The sequence below is a fragment of the Marmota flaviventris genome, chromosome 6, assembly GCF_047511675.1.
Source record: "Marmota flaviventris isolate mMarFla1 chromosome 6, mMarFla1.hap1, whole genome shotgun sequence".
Classification (NCBI taxonomy): domain Eukaryota; kingdom Metazoa; phylum Chordata; class Mammalia; order Rodentia; family Sciuridae; genus Marmota; species Marmota flaviventris.
Genome location: NC_092503.1, coordinates 116916206 through 116931832, shown reverse-complemented (window position 1 = coordinate 116931832; position 15627 = coordinate 116916206). Strand labels below are relative to the sequence as shown.

Here is a 15627-nt window from a genome sequence, read left to right as displayed (position 1 = left end):
ATAATACTAATAATAATACAAAATAAAATTAAAATTAAATTTAAAAAGGAGAAAAACAGTATGATCATTTCAAAGATACAGAAACGACATTTGACAAAATATAACACTCACTCATGATAAAAACTCACAGCCAAATAAAAACAAGGAAATTTCCTCAACTTATAAAGAACATCTCTGAAAAACCTACAATTAACATAACTAACAGTAAAATAGTGTGTTACCTCTTAAACTAGTAGTAGAACAAAGGTGTTCACTCCCACCATTTCTATTAAAAAATGGTTGCACTAGAAGTGCCAGTCAGTACCATAAAGCAAGAAAAAGTAAATACAGTGGGGAAAAAAAAAACAATAAAACTTCTACATTTGAATATGACATGATTGTTTACACAGAAAATCCTAAGGAATCTTTAAAAAACAAAAATAAAACTAGAATAAGTAAATTAGCAACTTGCAGGATACAAGGTCAATATAAAAAACATTATATTTCGGCCGGGGATGTGGCTCAAGCGGTAGCGCGCTCGCCTGGCATGCGCGCGGCTCAGGTTCGATCCTCAGCACCACATACAAACAAAGATGTTGTGTCCGCCGAAAACTAAAAAATAAATATATTTAAAAAAAAAGAAAAACATTATATTTCTATGTACTAGCAAATTTTCTGGACAAAGAAAATTTCAAATATTTATGTACAATAGAATAAAAAGTACTAGGAGGGCTGGGGTTGTAGCTCAGTGGTAGAGTGCTTGCTTGGCACACGAGGCACTGGGTTCTATTCTCAACACTACATAAAAATAAATAAAGATGGGGCTGGGGATGTGGCTCAAGCGGTAGCGCGCTTGCCTGGCATGCGTGCGGCCCAGGTTCGATCCTCAGCACCACATACAAAAAAAAAGATATTGTGTCCATCCGTAACTAAAAATATTTTTTAAAAAAAGAAATGCTAGGGGCTGGGATTGTGGATCAGCGGTAGAGCACTCGCCTAGCATGTGTGAGGTTCAATCCTCAGCACCACAAAAAAAATAAATAAATAAAATAAAAATTTTAAAAAAATGCTAGCAATAGGTGAATATGATCTACACATGAAAATTATAAAACACTGCTGAGAAAAATTAAGGGAGACCTGAAAAATGGAAATATATACCATGTCCATGTTCAATATTGTTAACATGTCAATCCTCCCCAAATTGATCTACAGATTCTATATTACTCCAATCACAATTCCATTAGGCTTTTCTGTAGAAACTGACAAACTGATTCTAAAATTAACATGGAAATGTGAAGAGCCTACAATGTCCAAAATCTCAGAAAAAAAGAAAAACATAAAAAGTAGGAGGACTACCTTACTTCAAAACTTACTACAAAGCTAGAGTAATCAAAATGGTGTGATACTGGTATAGAGAGCCCAAGAAAGAGATTCACCCTTATATACGGTCATTTGATTTTCAAGAAAAGTGCCAAAGCAGTTTAAGAGGAAAAATTTTTTTCAACAAACATGCTAAAATAACAGGATACCCATTAGGAAAAAAAGTTAAATCTCAACTCTACACACAATTATTTAAGATGGATCATAGAACTAAATGAAAAAGCTAAATCTAAAAATGTTCAGAAGAAAACAGAACATTTTTATTACTTGGGCATAGGCAAAGGTTTTTTAAGGGATCACAGGAAACAATTACCATAAAAGAAAAAAATGCCAAATTTTATTTCATCAAAATTTTAAATGACAGGGCTGGGGTTGTGGCTCAGCGGAAGAGCGTTTGCCTAACACGTGCGAGGCCCTGGGTTCAATCCTCAGCACCACATAAAAATAAATAAATTAATTAAAGATATTGTGTCCAACTACAATTAAAAAATAAATTAATTAATTTTAAAAAATGTTTTAAATGACAGTCAGGCATGATGGTACATGCCTATAATCCCAGCAACTCAGAAGGCTGAGGCGGGAGGTTAACCTCACTAAATTATAAGGCTGGCACTGAACTTCAATCTTCTGCCTCAGCCACATGAGTTTTGACGGGATTACAGGCGTGTGCCACCACACCTGGCAATTTTTTTAAGTGGTAAAAAAAATAAAAATAAAAATCAACAGGGGCTGGGATGTGGCTCAAGCGGTAGCGCGCTCGCCTGGCATGCGTGTGGCCCGGGTTCGATCCTCAGCACCACATACAAAAACAAAGATGTTGTGTCCGCCGATAACTAAAAGATAAATATTAAAATTCTCTCTCTCTCTCTCTCTCTCTCTCTCAAAAATAAATAAATAAATAAAAATAAAAATCAACAAACACTTCACTTCACATAGGAAGATATCCAAATGATCAAAAAAAAAAAAAACATAAAATGTTTTAACATCATTAATCATCAGAGAAATGCAAATTAAAATCACAGTGAAAGCCAGAGTGGTGGCTCATGCCTGTAAATCCCAGCAACTATGGAGGTTGAGGCAGAAGGATCACAAATTCAAGGCCAGTCTCAGCAACTTAGTGAGATCTGGTCTCAAAGTGAAAAATAAAAAGAGATGGAGATAAGGCTGGGGTTGTGGCTCAGTGGTACAGCATTTGCCTGGTATGTGTGAGGCACTGGATTCAATTCTCAGAACTGCATATAAATAAATAAATAAAATAAAGGTCCATCAACAACTTAAAAAAAATATTTAAAAAAAAAAAAAAAAAGAGGTGGGATGAAGCTCAGTAGTAGAGCGCCCTTGGGTTCCATCCCCAGTTACACATACACACACAAAAAAAATTATGCTGAATGAAAGATGTCTCACTTAGATGAGTACTTTGTATATGAGTTCATTTACATATTCCATTTGTATAATCACAACAGTGGCTGCCCAAGGAGCAAAAGGCATGAAATAACTTTCTAGGAGGATGGTAATGTTCTGTATCTTGGTAAGGATTTTAAGTTTCACAGGTGTATGCATTTGTAAAAACTTATCACATGGTACCCTTCGACTTATGCCTTTCCCTGCATTCACCCCCAAATATATACATATAAATATTAAACTCTAGTTAATGTTATACAAGCAGAAATATTCAGAACTAAAAAATATTGATGTTTGCAACATACTTTGAAGTATGGATAATGAATAGAGAGAGGGATGAAAAGACAGATATGTGATAAAGCAAATATAATAAATGATAATCATGGACTCTAGATGATTGATACAAATACATGTATTCATCATACAATTCTTTCAACCTTTCTGTACTTCTGAATACTTTATAATAAAACATTGCAGGAAAAAAAATTTATATTTATTTTTTAGTTGTAGTTGGACACAATACCTTTATTATGTTGCTGAGGATTGAACCCAGGGCCTTGCACATGCACACCAGGCGAGTGCTCTACTGCTGAGCCACAACCCCAGCCCCCAGAAAATATTTTTAATTATGAGTTACCACATGGATAGCATACACAGATTAGTCAATAATAACTGAAACTATTACCACTAACTAGGTGATTACTATGATGGGTATTCAAAACAACCCCACAGCAATCCTACAAGACAGGCAGTATTATTCCCATTTCTTGATGGGGAAACTGACATATAGAAAGACTAAGGAACTAGTTTCAACAGCAGATAGCTACTAAATGATATAGATTCAGGACTCTTAACTGGGGTTTGACTCCAAGAGGCTGTTCTATCCATCACATCACACTACCATAACAATGAACTCCAATGATCTGGCCTAATTATTTTTTCTTTATAATGCAATAGAATATTATGTAATTGAAATGTAGAAATAAGTGGGTTAATGGCAAATTTGGAAATCCTTTACACCATCATTCCATTATAGTGAGAGAGGCTATAAAACGGCTGTGCTAATCTGGTCTCCTTTCAACAATATCAAGTGTGTTTTATGATATTAGACATGAATGCAACAACCATGATACAATTTTTTCAAACGGAATTCTTTACCTCATTTCTCGTTCTTCATGTTGAGCGATAAGGTTGCTATAAAAATTCTCCAATGTCACTTTGGTCATTGTCACCCTTTCCTTTGTATGATTACTCATGGAAGAGCAAGGTGTTGAGCCTGTCATTGCCATGGCTTCTAGAAACAAAGAAGAGGTTTTACTTTTAGAGTTAGAACCCACTCTCCTACCTCACTGGTAAAAATGTAAATTGGTATAAGTTTTCCAGAGGACAAGCAGATAACATGTAACAAGTCAAACAAACAGAATTTTTTAAAATATTTTTTTAGTTGTAGATGGACACAATATCTTTATTTATTTATTTTTTTTTTTTAATGTGATGCTGAGAATCGAACCCAGGGCCTCACGCAATGCCAGGTAAGCGCGCTGTACCACTGAGCTACAATCCCAGCCCCAAACAGAATATTTGATGAAAATAAATACATATTAAGGTTCTGTGACTGAAAAACTCCATATTTAGGGTATAAGGACTAGAGAAATGACCACACAGGCTCTTGAGGGGACATACACAGGATGTGCTTTACAGAAAGGATGTTCATTATGCCATCATTTGTGTTAAGAGAGGTTGGAAGCAATTCAGTAAGGAAATAAGTAAATAAAATGCAGTGAATGCATACTAAGAAATACCATGCAACACAGAAGCAACTCTACTTGTACTTACAAGCCACATGAACATACCTTTACAACACAGTATTACATTTTCAGAAAGAAAAAGAAGATACCAATACGACATACATAAATTAAGTACATACAATAAACCAGGTGTGGTGGTGCACTCCTGTAATGCCAGTGATTCTCTCAGGAGGCTGAGGCAGGAGGGTGGAAAGGTCAAGGCTAACCTGGGAAACCTACTGAGACTCTGTCCCAAAATAAAATAAAAAGGGCTGGGGGGGTGTTGCTAAGTGGTAACAGGCCTGAGTTTAATCCCCAGGACCACAAAAGAAAAAAGACGTAAAATATATTTGTAATATTGTTTCATTTATAGATCTTTAACTTATAAATTCAAATAATTAACAAATATTTATCAAATACCTTAAGGCTATGTCAGAGCACATATATATGTACAAATAATCATTTTAGTCACAGATTTTGTTTTACTGTAGAAATTGGAAATCTTGAAGAAATTAAAATAGATCCATAAAGATTCACAAGTAATGGGGTTCAATGCAACATTACAATGACAAAGAAAAACCAGAAATAATGTGAATATATAACAGAACTGGAAGTATGAAAAAGCCTAAAATGAAATAATAAGACAATTAAAATATATTCTTGGGCTGAGATTCTGGCTCAGCGGTAGAAAGCTTGCCTAGCATAAGCAGGACCCAGGTTCGATTCTCAGCAACACATAAAAATAAAGGCATTGTGTTGTGTCCATCTACACCTAAAAAATAAATATTAAAAAAAAGAGTTAAAAAAAATATATATATTCTATTTTGTGGTACAAGGGATTAAATTCTAAGTTAAATCCCCAGCCTTTTTTTTTTTTCCCCTTAAATCTTATTTGAGACAGGGTTTCTCTAAGTTTCGAAGGTTGGCCTTGAATCTCCATCCTCCTGCCTCAGTCTCTCCTGTAGCTGGGATTAGAAGCATGAGCCACTGAGGACTCAAGGTTTTGCCTCTTAATACTTAGCGGATTTTTAAATTGTTTCATGGATTAAATTAAAGCATATAAGGATTGTGCAAACACTTGCTATTACTAAGAAAAAAGGCTTAACATTAGCAGTATTTAAACAAGATACTAAGGTGAAAATCATGTTTTAAAAAATCCCACCAGTCACAGTGACACATGCCTGCCAAGCAGCTTGGAAGACTGATACAAGATGATCACAAGTTCAAGGTCAGCCTGAGTTAACTTAACAAGACCCTCTCTCAAAAAAAAGTAAAAAATAAATAAAAGGGGCTGGGGGTTGTGGCTCATGGTAGAGTGCTCACCTAGCATGCACAAGGCCCTGGGTTCGATCCTCAGCACCATATAAATGTAAAGATACTGTGTCCACCTAAAACTTAAGAATAAATATTTTTAAAATAAATAAATAAATAAAAGTGGGGATGGGCTGGGAATGTAGCTCCTTTTTACTGAGATTGAACCCCGGGGTGCTTTACCACTGAACTATATCTCCAGCTGTTTTATTTTTATCTTGAGATAGGGTCTTGCTAAATTGCTGTGGCTGGCCTTGCACTTGTGATCCTCCTGCCACAACCTCAGGAGTCACTGGGATTATGGGTGTGCACCACCACACCTGGCAGTGTCAAACATTTTGATTCATGAGGTGCAAAAATGATCAGTAAGCCAGGCATGGTGACATGGCCCTGTAATTCCAGCAACTTGGGAAGCTGCATCAGGAAGATAGTCTCAGCAACTTTTTGAAACCCTCAGCAACTTAGCAAGACCTTGTCTCAAAATAAAAAATAAAAAGGACTAGGAGTACAGTGTAGAGTGCCCTGGGTTCAATTCCCAATACTTAAAAAAAAAAAAAACAGTAATAACAAATTCAAGGCATTGCAGGGAGAGGGAGAATAAAGAAGAGAATATAGAGATTGGATATGATCAAAGGAAGTTATTTGCATGTAAGAATATGCCACAATGAAACTCATTATTCTAAATAATTAAAATGCACTAATATTTTTAAAAGATATTATGTTCAGAGCTACTTTACTGTATTTTTAAAATGGGAAAGTTTCTACTAATACCAGAGCAAATTCAAATGCTTTTTGAGTATCAGTAGAGGAATTTTATAAAACCTCTGGTTTATGAAGCTTGGGTGTGGTTCCTTATTTGTCAGTCTGTGAACCCTCCACCCACAATGAAAACCACATGCACTCTACAGTGCGTTTGGAAAGAAAGTTAAAACCAGATCTAAAAACGAAGTCAAAAGCAAGAGAGAGCTGAGGACTATTCCTTGTTCAAAAATTTCTGGAGACGCTTTACATAAATGTAGTTACATTTTAACAAATGAAATTATTTCAACAGGAAAATATGACAACCTGAGAGTATTTAAGTCTAAGACAAACAATGCAATTAATAAATGTGAAATGAGCATGTAAATGATTTTTTGTTGTCAACAAAGCTAAAAGAACAAAGTATATTTACACTAATAAGTACATAAAAAAATGGAAAAAAAAGTTTTTGTTTTGTTTTAATAGATTTTTTTACTTTATTTATTTATTTATTTATATGTGGTGCTTAGGATCAAACCCAGGACCTCACACATGCCAGACAAGTGCTCTACCCCTGAGCCACTACTCCAGCCCCAAAAAGTTTTGACTCATTTAAGTCATTGTTAGTATCCTAAACTTAAAAAGATCAACAGGAGTCAGGCTTGGTGACACAAGCTTGCAATCCCAGCAACTCTGGAGGCTGAAGCAGGATGATTGCAAATTTGAGGCCAGCCTCAGCAATTTAGGAAGGCTCTGTCTCAAAAAAACAAAAACAGCTGGGGATATAACTCAGTAGTAAAGCATCTCTGGGTTCACTTCCTAGGACCACACACGTTAAAAAAAAAAATGGGTCAACAGGATATTAAGTGTACTCAAAGATACTCATACATCAGGCCAACAAATGCTTTAGCATACAGCCTCACATACAGTCACATTTCAATCTTCACATACAGTCTCTAATGTAAAGGTGAAAGTTGTTTCTTTTGATCTGCCTTCAAATCTTCCTCTTCCTTCTCTTCTTCCACACATATAAGATTTAGCCTAATTCCAATAACTTGTAATCAAAAATTCAATTAATATTGCCCAATAGCGATTTATAGGTTGACTAGGCCAACCAAGCACTTTTTATATGAAGGGGCTTTACCTCGTGCTTTCCATAAGTCGCATCTTCCTGCCCTAACCCACAAGCCACTAGACTCCTTGTCCTATGTATTCCATTTTCCTTCAACCCTGAAGAATTAGGGAGTAATAGGAAGGTGAGAAATCCTTCAGAGTTTTTAAAAATCTGTGAAAGCATGTGATCCTCATAAAAATCAGAAGCACTCAAAAGATGGTCAAATAAAAACCACAGTTTTATTCAAACTAGACATTAGTTTGGCTGGCTGATTTTATAATGCTACTGTTACTTCCATAAATAACCTTTCTTTCACCAATACTTTACTTCTTTGTGACTAACAATTCATTATCTCTCATTTGGATAATTCAACCTTGGGGCTAAGACTTCCTTAAGAGTCACATCTATGTCTGATCTATCCTGAACCTTAAGCCATTGGAAAGCAAACACTGTGTCCTATACTCTTTTTTTTGTTGTTGTTGTTGTTGTTGTAGATGGACAGCATGCCTTTATTTTATTTTTTTTTTATTTTTATATGGTGTTAAGGATCGAACCCAGTGCCTCACACATGCTAGGCAAGTGCTTTGCCACTGAGTTACAGCCCCAGCCCGCCTATACTTGTTTTAATATTCTTGCCCCATCTCATACATAGTGTTGTGCACTTAATAAGCACCTTTAAAAAACATTAACTAGGAAAAATATTCATTTTTGATGTCCATTCCTAGGAGATGAGAGTATGTATGTATGATGGGGGAGGGTTGGGATAGAGCTGACTTTGTATGCAGAGTTGGAGGATGGAGCTGTCCTCATAGAAGGGGGAGCTGCTACCTATGTTTGGGGTGCAGAGGGAAATCTGTTCTTGTGGTGGTGGTGGTTTTGTGTTTGGGGAACCATATGTACCAGTCAGCTAATTCACAGCCAAGTGAGCTGAAAGGAAGAGGCAGCATTAGGTCTACTTCACTCCGACCTTCCTTTGTATGTTTTACAGAAAGATAAGTTCCCTGTCATGTCTTTTAGGTATCTCAGAGTGCAAAGGGAAATCTGGTCTATTAGCCATTATGCACATTTTCCAACACAGAATTTCCTCTAACTTCTTATTGACTTTTTTCCTTTCTTTCGGCTCCGTTCCTTTTCCACCTCTTCCTTAAATGCCTTCCCTACATTTTCGGTGATTTTAAAACTATCAGAAACCCAGTATCCTAAAACTAACCAAACCACTCCAAAGTGGGCTTTCGACTTCTCTACCTGGAACAACGGTTCCCGGGTTCTTAAACCCCAGATAAAGGAAAAGGAGGTGAAAAATCGTGATGACCGAGATCCCAGGGGGAACTGATAGTTGGCAGCGAGCAGACAAAGCTGGCAACATGGAAAGGAGAGCCTGGCTCCCCGCCCCGACTGCACACAGAGAAAGAGAAAGGCCAGCCAGGGTGGGGAGCCTGAGACTGGGAAATGTGGAGAGGACCACAAGGAGTCTCGGGAGACTGACAGGAGGCTGAGGAGGGGGCCGAGGGGCTCAAAGGACAGGGCTAGAAAGAGGGCGCCAGAGGGAGGGGAGAGCCCAGAAGGAGTCGAGAAGAGGGCGAGATGAAGGGAAAGCCCGGGATGGCGCGGAGACGGCGTCAGCCAGACACTCACCAGAGCCCGGGGAGGCAGGGCTGGCGGCTGACAGCCGCAGGCGCCCGCCCGGCCAGCGGTCTCGACGCGAGAACCGGAGAAGCCTCAGTGGCAGCAGCCGGCCGGCCAGAAGAAGGGATGGGACTCTCGAGCAGCTCTGAGGTAGGCGCGGTGCAGCGGTTGCGGGAGAAGGACAACAGGAAGCGCCCCAACTGCCGGAAAAGACGGCGGCACAGAGGGGCCAAGGCAACCGGTCCCCGGCCGCTGAAAGGGGCTGCCGCGGCGGCCCGGGACCGAAACTGCGCGTGCGCGAGTCGCGGCCGCGAGGCGGGGTTGCCGAACTGCGCGTGTGCGGTTCCGCCCCACCCACCTTCACCCCTCAGCCCTCGCCAGGTTTCTCTCGCTTGCGAGGTTCTGGTGTGCGGTTTGGGGCGGTCTCGGGGTGGGCTGGGCTGGGCTGCGTTGGGCTGGACTGGGGAAGTTCCCCTTGTTTTGTTTTGGATTTTTACTTTTTGTTTTGAAATAATTGTAGGCGCACAAGAAGTTACAAAATTAATACAGAGAAGTTCCGTATACCCAACACCCACCCAGCCTCTCTCAACATCTTACATAAGGTACAGCATTATCAAATCCAGGAAATTGACATTGGCAAAATACAATTAACTGTATGACAAACATTACTCGGATTTAGCCAGTTTGGTATGTATTTCTGTGAGGGTGTGTGTGTATGTGTGTAATTCTATGAAATATAATCATCGTATAGTTTTCTCCACCCTCCTTGATTTCCTATCATTGTAGCAAGCAGTAAGTTGGCTGGAACTCTTCACCCCACCTACTCTTCCTTAAAGTAAAAGTTAATGTGCTCTACCTGGGATCAGGTGAGCTTCATAGGTTTAGGCTATGGCTGCTGGGAGAGTGTCCCACTGTGCACACACACACACACAAAAACTGCTTTTCAATGCTACCCGACTACTTGGACCAAGGTAGGTCCAAAGTTCACTAGCATTTAAACACTGATTCAATCCCTGTGAATTGAGCACAGTGTCAGACTTCTGGAAACAAAGATGAGTTAGACCTTGTCCCTGCAATTTAGGAAGTGACAAAGTATGTGCTCTCAGTCATTCTCCCACATTTTGTGGTATTATGGTTCCCCATTCTCCTACAACTGTGATGAGACCCTGGGACTTGGTTTTCTCCTTCGTGGATGTACAGGTCCCAGGGTTCCTCTTAATGGTGTGAAAAAGACAGGCCTTGAGTTGACTGCTGTCTTTGTCAAAGCCCGGTTTCCTTTTCACTAGCCTCAGAGAAAATCACTCTACCTTTCATTCTCTGCCCAGATGTACCTCTTCCTCAAAGCCACCTTTCAAAATCTTATCCATCCTTAATTAGCCACTGAATAACAGTCAAACATTTACTTAATACTTTACAGTTTAGGAATAGCTTGTACTCATTCAGTCTCAGTTGATCATCACAATTCTTAAGCAGGTCGCATAGGGTGAGTTTTTACAGATAAACTATAAATAGAGAAGCTAAGTGATCTGCTTGAATTCTCATAGCTACTAAGACCAGTAGTAGCCAAGCAGGGAACCCTATTTCCTGACTGCAGGTCCAATGCTCTTCTTCCCCTGTTTTTCCTTCTTCTGAAATCCAGCTCAAACCTTACCTTCTCCTTGAAACCTTCCCAGTTTCAGAGAATTTCATTCTCTGTTCTCAGTTATCTTATATCAATTTGTCTGTACCCTAACTCTAATAAACATTAAAGTTTTCCCCAAAATAGCAAGAATATTCTTGCTGATCTCCTTTCATGAACCCAAGAGATGAAATTTTATCAAGGCTCCAAAAATTATAGTAGGTGGTGTCATTGTTGTTTTCAGTACTGGGAATTGAATCCAGGGTTACTCAGCCACTGAACTACATCCCCAGCCTTTTTTTGAAACAGAGTCTCAGCTAAACTGCAGAAGCTAAACCTGAACTTGCAATCCTCCAGCCTCAGCCTCTCGAGTTGGTGGGAATCATTTTTGTTCTTTTTGCCACCCAAGCAACTGAACTCCTTTCTTATTACCAAGGAGTTGGGATGTAGCCCAATGGTAGAATACCCCTCTTCTCATCATCAAAACTGAAAATTTGATATATCCTGTCTTCTAGTCTCCCTGGCAGATAGAGGACACGGAACCTAGATGCTACTAATTGCTTACATCCACCCCAGACAATGAGTTGGAAACTAAGATGATCTAACCTGCGCTTGCCCCTCTCTCTCATCCTAGTATTGTGAGATCTTGCCTTTATTTTTATTTAATACTTTTTTTAGTTGTAAGATGGACATAAAACCTTTAATTATTTTTTATATGGTGCTGAGGATTGAACCCAGTACTTTACCCTGAGCCATAACCCCAGCCCTTGCCTTTATTTTTAATTTTGATATTTTGTTCATCATAAAGTGTTTTTCATTTTTATTTTTTTAATATGGCATTGAAATATTACTTATCTTGATTACACTGAGCTTTCCAACCCCCCATCTCTTAAATCTTGTACCCAAGGAACAATGTTTTGCTTACCTGTTCATCTCATCCCTGCCCGGGTTCTGGAAAGATCACTCAGTTCATTCTGGTGAGGGTGGTGGATACTTCATATAGATTTTGAAGTTGATGTGTACCTGGCAACCAACATATCAACCGTCAGTGGTATCGGCCATATCACCTTCAAGATCTGGGCCGAGGAGAGGGGACAGCAGTTTCTTCATTAGACTAAATCGTCAGTGTGATTTTAGGCCTATTCTTTTTTTTTTTTTTAATATCTTTATTTTATTTATTTATTTTTATGTGGTGCTGAGGATACCTGGCAACCAACACATCAACCCCAGCACCTTTAGGCCTGTTCTTGCATGCTTTAACAGTAGGCCTGACTCTCTGGTTGTCCCTGGAATTCTGCACACAACTCAGTACCTTTTATTTTTCCTTTTTCAATGTCTTCCTTTATATATATATAAAATCAGTACTAGAGATTGAACCGAGGGGTACTCCACCATTGAGCTATATCCCTCCCCTTTTTAATTTTATTTTTGAGATGGTCTCTGTAAGTTGCCTAGCCTGCCCACTAACTTCTTGTCCTGCCTCAGCCTCCTGAGTAGCTGGGATTATAGGGAAGGGCCACCATGCCTGGCTTCAATATCTTTGTTTAAAAGTCCTTTTTTGTATCAATTGGCCAGAGTTAGTTTGTTTAATTTGCACTTAATAACTCTAACCAATGCAATAGCCTCTTGTTATCCTTGTCCAAGGGCTTCTGAAAATAAAAATGTGTAACATTGCTGTAATTTTATTCATTGTACAGATTGTGTGGCAAAGTCACCTGCACTTCGTGACATCATTTGAAGTACCAGGGGTTAAAGCCATAGACCCAAAAGACTATAGATAGACTCTCACCATTTTAAATTTGCTGCAAAAGCCAGGTACTGTAGCCAAGCCTATAACTCAAGAGGCTGGAGCAGGAGGATAGCAAGTGTGAGGCCAGTCTGGGTGACATAATGAAACCCTGTCTCAAAATAAGAAAATAAAAAGGATGGGGATGTAGCTCATTGGTAACCCCTGGGTTCAATCCCTAGTAGCACAATTAACTAATCAATATAATTGCCACAAAAGAGCTGAAGATGTAGCTCAGTGGTAGAGCACTGGATAGCATGTACAAGGCCCTGAGTAGAATCCCCAGTATGACAACACAAAAGTCTGATGCAATCACACATGCCTGGGGCCCCAGTGACTCAGGAGGCTGAGGGAGGAGGATCACAAGTTTAAGGCCAACTTGGATAACTTGGTGAGACCCTGTCTCAAAATAAATAAATAAATAAAAAGATTAGGTATGTAGCTCAGTGGTAGACCAGCCCCTGGGTTTAATCCCTAGTATCGCAAAAAAAAAAAAAAAAAGATTGCCACAAAATATCAGAGAAAACCTTGGTATTATTTGAATAAATAATACCAGCACCACAAAAAAAATAAAATAAATAAAAATAAAGTATTGTGTCCAATTACAACTAAATATATGTATATATAAAGATACACAACTTATGTATTTACAACTGGACCTTTCACTTTAATCAAGAGAATAATAACTTTCATAAAAAGTGCTTTTTTATTCTGCAATGGAGTTAGGCAAGAAGACAGAGGTTGGGAATAAAAGTTCGGTTATCCAGCTAATAATGTCTACTATGATAGTATATATTATCTTGCTCTTCTCTTTTCATATAACTAATCTATTTGAAGAATTGACATACAGCAGAACCACCCTTATGGTTTTCTGGTTAATGAGAACGCTGACCAGAGACAGTACCTATATATTCCTATTCTATATTGTCTCTGCCTTCAATATCATTCACTTGATCAAGGCTTCTCAGGTTTTTTTGTTGTTGTTGTTGTTGTTTTTGGCACTGCTGGGGATTGAACCCAGGACCTTGTGCATACAAGACAAGCACTCTACCAATTGAGCTATATCCCCAGCCCCAGGCTTTTCTCAGTTTTATAACAGGTTTCTCAAAAACTATTGGGGGAAAAAATACAATGTTCTAGCGTATGAAATCATTCTTCCACATGGGACTTCAGTTATTTGGTGAGAATTTTTTATCTTGCTGTTTTCCTCAGTTTCTGACCCAGTAGCCTTTCCTTTCTCTTTAAACTTTGTCCCAAATCGTTCTTTGTCCTAAGGGAATCACTTATGTGACCAGCGGTATCTCAGCCTCTTGGGAAGAACCACAGCTCTCAGATTGACAGGTTGTTTTAGCCCATTGCAGTGTGTGCCCCACCCACTGGGGGAAATGGCAGCAGTTGAATATGCATGTTCCTTCCATAGGAGGACAGGAATTGGTCTGGCTACACACTAGAAGTGCACACAAATCCCCTGAAATTTGGTGAAAATGCAGATTCTAAGACTAGGGATGTAGCTTAGCCCAGAATGCATGAGATCTTGGATTTTATCCCCAATACCACCACCACCACAACACCAAATGCAGATTCCAGTTCAAATGGTCTGGGGCAGAGCCAAGATTCTGCATTCGAACAAGCCCTTGAGTGATGCTAATGCCGCTGGTGCAAGTTCCATGCTTGGCGTAGCAAGGAACTTGAACATGTATTTTGGTGAAAAATAAGGGGAATGTGCCCATGATCCTGTAGGGTGATGCTGTGAGACTTTAGGGCACATTTAAGGAAACACTCTTCAAGGCCACCCCTGCACTCATATACAACCCTGAGAATGAGGGCATCCTTATTGTTAGGTCGGTGGTGGCGACTTAGAACAAAGCAGCCTGCAGGGGAAAGAAACATGAATCAGGTGCCTGCGGAAATGCCTGTCAATCAGCAGGACCCCCTGGCCAATCCTGGAGTTCAGCCAGATCCCCTGACCAACTCCAATGGGACAAGGGACTCTAAAAACACCTTTTCCTGTCCCAAGCCCTTCCCTTCCTGCCTAAGCCCCATAAAAGTCCAGTCCAGTCAAGCTCCCGCGCGGTTTCTTCTCAGACCCTTCTCCTGTCCACACTTGTCTGTCCACCCAGGAGTGATATCTCAATAAAGCCTCATTGGGTGGCCTTTTAAAATCTGCCTCCTCTGGTCACTGCCCACCTCGCCTGATCTGACATTTATGTTGGACATCCAAGGACCCTTGTTCGCCTACCCACTGGTAACATACCCATCAAGGAGTAACATTTTGGTGGGTATCTCTTTTCACCTGTGCTCATCCTGGGGATTGAACCCACAGCCTCATGCTTGCCAAGCACATGCTCAACCACTGAACTACATTACTAGTCTGCACCTCCAGACCACTTTCTTTGTTTTCATTTTTATGTTTGTTTTGTTTGGGTACTGGGTACTGAACCCAGGGGCACTTTACCACTGAGCTACATCCCCAGCCCTGTTTTTGTTTTTAATTGTGCTGGGGATCCAACCCAGGGCCTTGTGCATGCTAGGCAAGTACTCTACCACTGAGCCACATCCCCGCCCAGCCCTTTTTATTTTGAGACAGGGACTTACTAAATTGCTGATGCTGGTCTTGAGTTTGTAGGCCTCCTGCTTCAGCCTTCAAAGTAACTGGGATTAGAGGTGTGTGGCACCGTGCATGGGTCCAGACTACTTTCTAATACAAATATCACATATGGGATTATTCTGTATATGGTTACGGTATCATACTGTTCTCACTTATTCACATACATCTAATTGTGCTGTTTTAAATCCTCAAAGTTTGACCATTTAATGTCACAAACTAATAATTCTGTTCCTCAAAAAAAAATGCACACTTTCTCTGAGTATAGAGATTATGAAAAGT

General features: G+C 39.5%; 1 protein-coding gene across 2 annotated transcripts in view; it reads right to left on the bottom strand.

Moving 5' to 3' along the window:
• Positions 1–9617, bottom strand: part of Stk38 (serine/threonine kinase 38) — a 47761-nt gene extending 38144 nt beyond the window's left edge. Inside the window, exons 1-2 of one of the 2 annotated variants that reach the window (XM_027943762.2) lie at positions 9346–9617; positions 3919–4054 (exon numbers count right to left, since the gene is read on the bottom strand). In XM_027943762.2, the coding sequence (XP_027799563.1) occupies positions 3919–4049 (131 nt within the window). In that variant the 5' untranslated portion in view covers positions 4050–4054; positions 9346–9617. The remainder of the gene's footprint in view (positions 1–3918; positions 4055–9345) is intronic. The other variant, XM_027943763.3, reaches the window with a different exon arrangement.
• Positions 9618–15627: the final 6010 nt, after the last annotated feature.